General features: G+C 39.3%; 1 protein-coding gene across 1 annotated transcript in view; it reads left to right on the top strand.

Annotated features, from left to right (window-relative positions):
- The window catches only part of GUCY1A2 (guanylate cyclase 1 soluble subunit alpha 2), a 283,849-nt gene that overhangs the window by 28,632 nt on the left and 244,841 nt on the right, over positions 1–10,376 (top strand). Inside the window, exon 2 of the mRNA XM_036324459.1 lies at positions 2,184–2,245. Within this exon, the coding sequence (XP_036180352.1) occupies positions 2,184–2,245 (62 nt within the window). The remainder of the gene's footprint in view (positions 1–2,183; positions 2,246–10,376) is intronic.

The following is a 10,376-nucleotide window of genomic DNA, read 5'->3' as shown; positions in this document are numbered from 1 at the left end:
TGAGGAATCAGGTTTGTGTTGAAGTCACCCTTGGCTTGCTGAAGATCAGGGGCTACTCTGCAGTCAGCCTCCGTGCTTGTAGCTTAGACCATCAGAATGTGCACACTGGCCTGGCAAGCAACAGGAAGTACATAAATGCTCTAGCAAGTCGAAGCTTCGTTCAGTGTGCTCAGAGAACATTTTCCTTTTAATGTATTTGGGAACTATAAGTTTAACTCCTCCTGGGGAGTAAAAAGTAACTGCTTCACATAAGAAAAAAAGTCATCTCTTTAAAAGGCTTAACTCCTTTCACAAACATGCACTTTTTAAAACCTGGGAAATTCCTGGTACTGGGACAAAAAAAAATGTCCTTTAGTAAAAATGAGGTCATTCTGGTCTTAACTGGCCCTGTGCACTCTCTAGTTCCTGCTTTCTGCTCCATGTTTTGGGACCAGAGGTTATGGGGAGGATAATCCCCCTGTGGATATTAACTGCATTTAGGGCATGTTGCCAAGAGAAAGTTATCTTAGCTCAGAAACTGCCAAACCAATGCAAGAGGCCCAGCTCCCAGGGGTGACTGATAATGACTTGGTTTAGGTTGGCTGTAGGGTGGATTTTTAAAGCACACTTTTCCTGTGCTCCAGGATTGCTGTGTCTGCTTCATCCTCCTTAGATTTCTCAGCAGCTCCATTGCTTCTTGGTTCAGGAATGATTTTTCTTTCCTAGACACATTTTATTTACTCTGCTTTGATTCTGTCCCGATGAGTAGAAACATCTGCGCCAGTCTGAAGCCTCATGTTCATCTTTTTTAACCTATTGTACTAGTAAATGAAAAACAGCCGTTGGAAGAAGCTGCCCTGTATCTCTTTCTTTGAACACTCAGAGTCTGATTCCCCCTAAAATTAGTTTCTGAATTGGTTTGGCAGGGGTGAAGATTGTGTGTGAAGCCTTTGGTTTGCTCAGGGTAAGTGTTCTCCTAAGTGACAGTGTAGAACATCTCAGTGGATGCTCTTGATTTAATTGAAGTTCACTTTTTTCCTAGCTTTCACACAGCCATTCCCCATGAAGGAGGATGTTGATACTTTGAAGAGTGTTAGAGAGATAATTATATCTATTCTGGATGTTTTCATAACAAGGTGAACATGGAAGGGGTTCAAGTGAACCTTGACAACAACCTTCATAGTCTCCTCCAAGTTAAATATTATTGAGATGGCCACTTTGAAAGATGGAGGATGGGAAATAAGTTGATATTTCTGAACTGCTTCTTAGGTACCAGCACAGTGCTAGATTCTTTCCGAGGTGACCCTTTTAGACTTGTCTAGGTTCTTGTAGTTTAGTTAGTGGGAGCCCACGAGGTCATCTAACTACCTTGCTGTCTCACATCTTGAAGAGTCTGTGTCAGAGTCATGACATTCCCTAAAACTCATCCATCGCTATAATGGATCAATATTTTGATAAACATTTGATAGCTTTTTATTCTGCTTGATTGACTACAACATTTTATTATTTTAAAATTTACACTTTTGACACTGAAAATTTGGTTTTTATCTTAATTTGTTAATAAGATGTATGTTCTAGGATCTTAGTGTCACTTTTATGGCTCCATGGGTCTGAAATTCCAAGTTTAGGCTCTGTTGCCTAAATAAGTCTAAGAATCATTTTTTGATCTGGGCTTAAGAAACTCTATTTTCAGCTGGCATGGAAAGGAGAGGATTATAAAATTTGGTCATGAGCTGTTTAGGTATTTGCTTCAGACCCCATTTCTTGCCCTGTGCACTTGTGGTCCCGCAAGGAGGCTCCAGAACCCTTGTTTGGAATCTCTTGGATGGTAAGGAAGTCAGGCTTGCCCTGTGCATGACCCATGTTTCTTCAGTACATCCCCTCCCACTGCCCCTGGGGCCTAGGTTTATTATAGGCATCCAATGAGTGTTTTATTGAACTTAATAGCTGCTACAAAATAATTGGGAAAAATATGGCTAGGAAATGCTATTGTATTGGGAAATTGGGAAATTCTGGGTAATTACCGAATGCCTCATATTAGTTCCTGTGGGGAAAATACATGGCAAAATGCATCATGGGTTAATATTTTAAAGAAAAAAAAACTCTTATGAGATAAATCAGAAGCTACATATCTGCCTATGATGCTCAGAATGGGAATGACACTGATTTGCTGATAATTTATTATTATTATTATTATTCTGTAGCCTCAGACGATTCAGCAAACTCTCAAGAGGACATTGCAGTATTATGAGCACCAAGTTATTGGGTAAGTAAAAATGGATTTTGGTCATTACTGGGGCAAATTAAAGATAATTACTCAAGCATAGCAGTTGAGCATGTAGTTTTTTGCCACCAGGTCAGCTTTATTTCATAGGGGCTGTGCTCTCAGCATGGAGGGTAGCTCATGCGGGACCCTGGAATGACTGCCTTAGGCTTATTTGTGTTTAATCCTTTTAAATAAAATTCCCTTTGGTATTACTTTTTATTTTTTCTTCTTCTTTTTTGTTGTTGTTTTTATCCTCTCATTTTCATCCATTTCATTTCATCTCATAATTTTGCCTTAGTAATGTGCTAAGATTTAATGGTACCAACTGAGATGCTTTAATCCTTCAGTAAAGTTTACTCAAAATCATTACAAGTTTAATACAATTCAGTGAGAGGTATTATTTTAGCTAGAGTCACATGCCAAATTTTTCTTTTTTATGCCCCGTTTGTTGACATCATTGTGATACGGTGTAAAGTAAGATGTGAGGTCAAAAAACATTTCAGGGCCGCGTAGAACTTTTAAGTAACTATCTCTTTTGTAGAGGGTGATGATGATAATAATAATTAAAGCAAGGATTACATGTCATTATTAAATGAGATAATTTCAATGAAACTATTTTGTAAATAGAAAGCTCCAAATGAATGAAAGGTATACCTTTTTCCCCCCCTTACCTCTTTAAAAAAAATATCTTTATTGTTAAAAGTATTACAAATGTCCCCCTTTTTCCCCCCCATTGACTCCCTTCACCCTGCCCCCCCATTCCCAGGCCTTCACCACACTCTTGTTTGTGTTCATGGGTTATGCATACATGCATGTAAGTTCTTTGGTTAATCACCCTCCTCCCCCTCAATGTGTCTGGATCTATTTTGTTCATCAGTTTATTTTGTTCATTAGACTCCACATATGACCTTTGATTGGCTGTTGCAGGAAGCAATTGGCAAATACAAAATCCTTGATTTACTTTCCGATGCAATCTAGCTATTTAAATTAAATTCATTGGCATTAGGAAGGCATATATTTTTTAAAAAAAATATATTTTATTGATTTTTTACAGGGAGGAAGGGAGAGAGAGAGTCAGAAAGATCGATGAGAGAGAAACATCGGTCAGCCGCCTCCTGCACATCCCCCACTGGGGATGTGCCTGCAACCCAGGTACATGCCCCTGACCGGAATCGAACCCGGGACCCCTCAGTCCGCAGGCCGACGCTCTATCCACTGAGCCAAACCGGTTTTGGCAGGAAGGCATATTTTTAATTCACCTTGTTAATATTCTCTATGTGCTACCATGATTTTTCTTGGTAAGTTTTTAAGAACTTTTGAGGAATTAAGATTCAAATCCTAATACCTCTTGACATGCTTTTGGAATCATTGAACATTTATGGTTACTAGTCATTGCCATGGGGATCAAGGATATATATTTTTTCTATTAAGGTGTTACATAATTTTTTTTATAAAACAAAAGGGAAGAAACTTAGTAGAAAAATAACTCCATACCTAGTACGATGCCATATACTTGAAGTGCTTGATGATTATGTTGTCATTTCAAAGGGAATTGCTTTGAAACTTTGTCATATCAATCCTCAAGAGTGCCTCACTAGGAAAAACACATTATTTAAACTCATGAGATGGCTTTTAGTTTGAGGCCATTAGGGATTTTAAATGGTTTAACCTAATGGAGATAAAGAATGTAAGAATGTCAAATTAATCTCTCTCCACACATTCTAAATAAAACTTAATCACTCTCATTGGATATGCTGCTTTCTAAGTATGGTGTTGGATTAAATTTGTCAATATTCTTAGATCAGTTCCTAGTATATGGTAAGTACTACATATTTGCTGTTGGGTGTATTATCATCATTATTAATATTTTATGACAATATTAGTAATCAAATGCAAATTATTTTATGGAGTTATGAATGCCCTTTCTAATGTGAAATCAAATAATAACTGATAAAAAAAAGTCCCATTTGTGAACTAAATTTTGTCTTCCAGGCAAATTGAATTGGGAATCTTGTAAATTTGATCAAATAGACAACTAGACTATATTACCATTATCAGCAGAACATTTATATTTTGTTTTTAAGATGGAGTTGTCTTTTATCTAAGTTACTGCCTCAGCTCTCCCTTCTCTCCATCTGTGTAGAAATAGTCTGTGGTGGTTCTTTGTTCATTGCTGAAATGTTCTTTCTAGTTCTGTTTAATGCAGACACAGTATAATGAAAACAGACAGGGAATGTGACTCCAATATAAAGAGGTGTCCTGATGTCCCACTGGTTCCAAATATACCTGTTAGCATACTTCTTACATGGGTGCTGGCTGCCTTCTGCGGACCTGAAGTACCTTTGCTCACTACCTGTATTTGTACTCATGCTCATGAAGACAAAAAGGACGAGTTGGCAGAATAGGGTTACATTTGCTTTACTTGACTTTCTCCTTCCTTTCCTTCGGTCATGGCTTCCATGTCCAAAGCCCTCCTTTGCCTTTTAGACTTCTTCTTTCTGCTTCCTTTCTCTTTTCAGTACTGAGAAAGGAGGGCATCTATTACCACTAACGTTTGGATTTACATGTACTCACACCAAGGTGTTGTTCCTTTTAAGAAAATACACATGAAGGCTTTTTATCTCTAACTGTGAAAAGGAATGCTTGTTTTTTTTCTTTCTTTTCTGTTTTAGTTAAAGGGATTTCAGGTAGCAAGTGCTGGCAAGTATTATTTTACTTGGGGAGGTTAGAGTGGGGAATAGATGCTTTTCCTAATTCCTGAAATGGGGCTTTGCCTAAGGCTTGTCTTGAGGTAATTCAGCTTTTAGGTCCCTTGGGGGTTGGGGTGATGAATCCAGAGGATTGAAGGGAGTAGAAGCTAGCCCTTCTCAGTTTCTTAATTCTAGCCTCTAACCACTGACCTTCACACCCTCCCTTTCCTCTCCTTTAAAGCTCTGCCCTTGGACCTGCTTTATTTATTAGAGCTCCAGGATTGCATGATTCTTCCTCTTGATGAATTCACATACCAGTAGCCCACAGACATCTCAGAGACATTTTTAGTCTCTAAGACCTAGACTTGAATGCAGGGAGCAGCTGTTCAAAGGATCACACAGATGGAGGGATGGGAGGGGGTAGAGGATGGAACTTCTCATCAGGGAGTAAGATAGCCTCTGTGCAGCTCAGCAACTTTATCTTTAAACGTTTGCTCTGCTCCTTAACTTATCCATTCACTTGTTCATTTACTTATTCATAGACATCATTCAAATTGGAAAATGAGCACTAAAATCATTTATTCATGCGGTGTGATAAATCTCCTCCTCTCCACTGTCACCGTCCTCTCTCACTTAGAGGTTCCCATCTAGTTTTTTGGTATCTACTCCTGTCCCTTAACACTGTATTCTCACTGCAGCCGAATGACTAAAAAATTAGGTCATACCATTTCCTTTAGACCAGTGGTTCTCAAGTGTTAACAGGTATCAGATTCACCCGTCAGATTTGCTGAAACTCAGATTGCTGGGCCTCACCGCCACAGTTCCTGATCAGGTTGTCTGGGAGAGGCTCAAGAATTGGCATTCTTAAAAAAATTTTTTTTTAGAAATACAATCCAGATTTATTAATCACTTGTGTCTGAATAAAACATAAACACATGAAAACAACTCTACTGTGTTTTTATTGTCACACTGCCTTGTTTTTATTGTATTCACAGCATCAAATTCATATATTTTTTAGGTGAGATACTAGTATGGGAGGTCTTATTTATTATAACTCAGCCAAAAGAGTTGGCATGTCTGAGTTCCCAGAGGGATCACACTTTGAAATCCTGGCTTTGAACAATATCGAGACTGACTGTGATCAGATGAAATCTGAATTCTTTCTGTGACCTGTCCTCTGTGTACCTCTCTGATTTCATCCCCTTCCACTCCCCCTATCTGACTCCGTTCCAGCATTCAAGCCACCTGTCGGTATCTCAACTATACCAAGCTTGCTCAACCTCCAGGCCTTGCATGCACTGTTTCATTTTCCTCTAATGCTTTGTCCCCAGATGTTTGTGTAGATTATTCTTTTCATACATTTAGGTGTCTGTTTAAATATAATATCTTCCGAAGGACCTTCCCTGACCACCCAGTCTAAAGTGGCCCTCCATCCCCTACCTCAACCTCCAACTCTGATCATTCTTTATTGTATTACTCTTCATTATTCCTTTTCATAGTGCTTATCATTAACTTATATTAGCTCACTTATTTTATTATTTTGTTATTTATCTTACTTACTTTTATATTTCTGTACCTTTGTAAATGCTTGGTATGTAGCAGGGACTAACAATTTTGGGGGGGACAGTGAGGAAGTGTGAATAAATGAATAAGTTGCACCCTAGGGGTATATACACAGATATGCATATAATGGATAAAAGAGTAAATTGTGCTTTGGAATGAGATGTAAAATGAGGAGTGGGAATAATTTCTGGGGCCCAATAGAATTCTAAAATTATAGTGCTAGTAGCCAGGACCCTTTTCCTTATAGCTAAATTACCTTGACTTATTTGCATAGTTTTCCATTAACGCTTAATGTTCTGCCACTGTGTGTCAGATTGATTTTATGGTACCTTTTGATTACTGTATGAAATCCACACAAGCATGCTCACTTGGATAGCTTCTTGCTTGTGTAGCATAGTTGTCTTCTTCTCCCTCAACCTAGAATGAGAAAAGGGAGCATTGAGTGTACACACTTGTGCTGCTTTAACTCAAGCCTCTAGGGAATGGACTAGGTTTTTGGGCCGCATCTGGCAGAAAGAATACTGAGAAGAAAATGGGTATCAGGGTTCCCCTGGGAACAAAAAGGAAGTCAGGATGGAGGAAAATCTGCTTTATGATGACATTTGTGGCTGATGTCATTCTTGATACTGTCTTCTGCCCTTCCTTCTCTCTGTGCTTCTTTGTTGTGTAGTATAGAGCAGGGACTGAGAAAATGTGCTTTGGAAGCAGGCATACCAGATACATTAGACTTAAAAGTTAGATTCTACCTTTGATCCTGGACAGATTACTTAACCACTCTGAGCCTCGCTTTTCTTATTTTTAAAAGGCTAATAATTATAGGGTTGGGGTAAAGTTTGAATAAAATATTAATGATAATGATGTGTAAAGTCATATAATCATATAAAGTAGTACAGTGCCTGGTACACAAGGATAATCAATTCATTTGTTGAATTGTTACCACCATTAGTACCTGACTCCTATACACCTCAGTTTTCATTGCTACATCCTTCCTCTGTCCTCCTTGAACCTTTAAAGTTTGGAATCAGTTGTTTAGCATCAGGAGCTAAACATAAGCATGCCCCCCTCATGTTCTAGCTACCACTTTCTTCTTACAGAGTTTGGAATTTTTTTAACCTAAATTTCTGCCTCTGGAGTGCCTAACCCAACTACTGTCACTCATGTTTATACTGCATTACTCCTACTGGTCTGTAGCTCATAAAAGTGGGTTACTATGACAGTGTAGACAAAGCAGAGATTTATTTAAAACTATGATTGGAAAACACATGATAATCACTCTTTTTAGTTTTTATGTTCATTATATATTTTAACATGAAAGTATAAAGAAATATGTATTTAGAATGATGCCATTAACTTTTTTTGTTTTTGTTTTTGCCAGAATTAGCATTGTTGTGCTAATACCCTGGGTAGGACTGCTGCCAACCTCATATTGGCCTGGAATGCCATTTCCTATAGTCATCTAAAATTAAATTTTATTACTCCAATCATCACTGTGGGCCCTGTGTTTGTTTTATACAGCCAAACTTCTGTTCTCTTTTTCTTTTGACAATTGGGTGGGGACTAAGCTAGAATAATTTCAATAGAACATTAGAAGTAAAATTAGGAGTGGGTGAACTCTGATTATTCTGGAAACAAACTTCGATGGTATTACTTATGCTTCCATGGTCAGATTTTGTGGTTGCAGATTTTTTTTTTTAATCTAAAACATGATCTAGTGTTTTTATGTATTTACAAAAAATAACTATCTCATGGAATTAAAACTAGAAGTCAGATGAAAGCTAATATCTATTGATTGCTCCCTGTGTTGGAGGCAATACATGGGGCACTTTACATCTGTTATTTAGTCCTAGCCCTCTATTTCACAGAATCATTGTGTAGATGAATAAATCGAGGCTGTGACAAAAATATTTGAAAATGGTGGCCCTTGATTTAAAAATAATACTGTCTTTGTCTATATTTAACACCCATGTTCCCCTTTCCACCTTTTATTGACTGATTACTGCATTCTAGAAACTATAGTATGCATTTTGCGTAACTTTTTTGAAGTCAGATCTCAGTAAGGTGTACAACCATTAAGCCATTTTACTTTTTCTCTCCAAGCACATCGAACATGTTAGCATGAGTCCCCTTCAGTATTAGCGTGGGCACATCACTCTGTTTTCCAGGTACATTCAGGGAGTTTAAAGTCCACTTCAGACCAATTGAAATCTTTAATCTCATGCCCCATCTCACTCTTATATCCCTCTGTGCCTGGGCCAGGCTTGGCCTGAGGAACGCGCAAAGCAGTGCCGAGCAGATGTGATGGGGCTATTCACTCCGACACTACAGGCCACTCCTCTCTAGGTCCCGTTCTCTTCCGATGTGAGGTGTCTGGTGAGAATGGGCCGGAAAACCTCACTGGTTGTTGCAGTAGTCCTTTCTTGGCTATAATGTCCTCAGTGAGGTGCATGGATGGGCCCTACTTTGCTTCAGAGGCCCCTGCCCTGGACCTGAGGCCTGCACATCTCACTCAGTCTTGCTAGTGGGATTCCTGCCCCGGCCACTGTCTCTAGGTTGAAAAACAGTGGATGGAACATCCGGTTTGCCTCTCTTTGTGGCATCTCCCTAATCCATAGAAAGCTCTTTTTTTTTTTTTTCTTTTTTGCCTTGCTGAATGGTGGGACTACAGGCTATTCCCAGTTTGGCTCTCTTTCTTTTCCACTCTCTCTGGAAACTTCTTTCTCTACTCAGTGAGGCACAAAGGGATGGTCCAGAATTCCTCAGTGGATGTCTGCTGAGGAGTGAGACATCCAAGCCCCAAGCTCTCTCAGCAGCTGGGCTTCCACAGGGAGCACCCCCCTGCTCTCCTTTCCTCATGGGGGAGGGGAAACGATAACAAAGCTCTCTTCCTAGGCCAGTGGCTCTCCTGAGGATTTCCTTTTCGTTTTTGTATGTCTCTTCGCTTCTGTGAGATGGTGGCGGGTGACAGTGGCAGTGGCTCTTTAGTCATTGCTGAGGTTCTGGAGACGTCGGTCTCCTTGGCTTCTCTTTTGGAATGTGGGAGCTTTGGTGCCTTAGCTTTAAGTCAGAGCCGCCGGAGAAGTTCCAGTCAACATCTGGTTACAGCATCTGTCATTCCGTCCGCACAACAACCCTAGGGATCATCTCCATTTTATGAGGGAGGAAAGTTAGACTAACAGAGATGAGCTTACTTGTCCCCAGTCTCACAGATAGAAAATGGCAGAAACCGTGAAGGGGCACAAGACGTACACACTTTCAGTTATAACGTAAGTCACAGGGCTGCAATGTGCAGCATAGGGAATCTAGTCAATAATATCGCAACAACCTTGGATGATGACAGATGGTTGCTGGACGTAGCATGGTGACCACTTTGTTACATATATTAATGTTGAATAGCCCTGTTGTATACCTGAAACTAATATAATATTGCATATTGATTTTGTTAATCCAAAAAGAAAATGGTGAGACCATGATTGAAATTCTGTCAGCCTCCAATTTGTTTGCTTATTATCCAAGCACCACGCTGTCTTCCTGACTGTCTGTGATAGAGGTTAAGATGTATTTGCTTTCAACACAGTTGGTGCCAATGCACCAAATTAGTGGTGTTAATTCTTCCTCTAGGCAAGTTCTGTATAGAAACAGATTACCAGCAGCTATGAAATACTCACATAAGGAAACGTTAGTTACATAAAGCTCATCTACCCTCTGGTTTTCCTCATTTATTTTTCCCCCCAAACATAGCTTCCTTATTAATGATTGTCTCCAGTTCCAGGTCCATTCTGCTAATGCTGATGTTAATGGTGGCTAATGTCATAAATTATGTCTTAAAGGTTCAGTTATTTTAAAATGTGATTATGCTGAGAGCACAGAGCATGTGCATT

Source organism: Myotis myotis, unplaced genomic scaffold, assembly GCF_014108235.1.
Source record: "Myotis myotis isolate mMyoMyo1 unplaced genomic scaffold, mMyoMyo1.p scaffold_m19_p_10, whole genome shotgun sequence".
Classification (NCBI taxonomy): Eukaryota; Metazoa; Chordata; class Mammalia; order Chiroptera; family Vespertilionidae; genus Myotis; species Myotis myotis.
The sequence above is the reverse complement of the archived record's forward strand: the minus strand, read 5'-3'. Positions and strand labels throughout refer to the sequence as shown.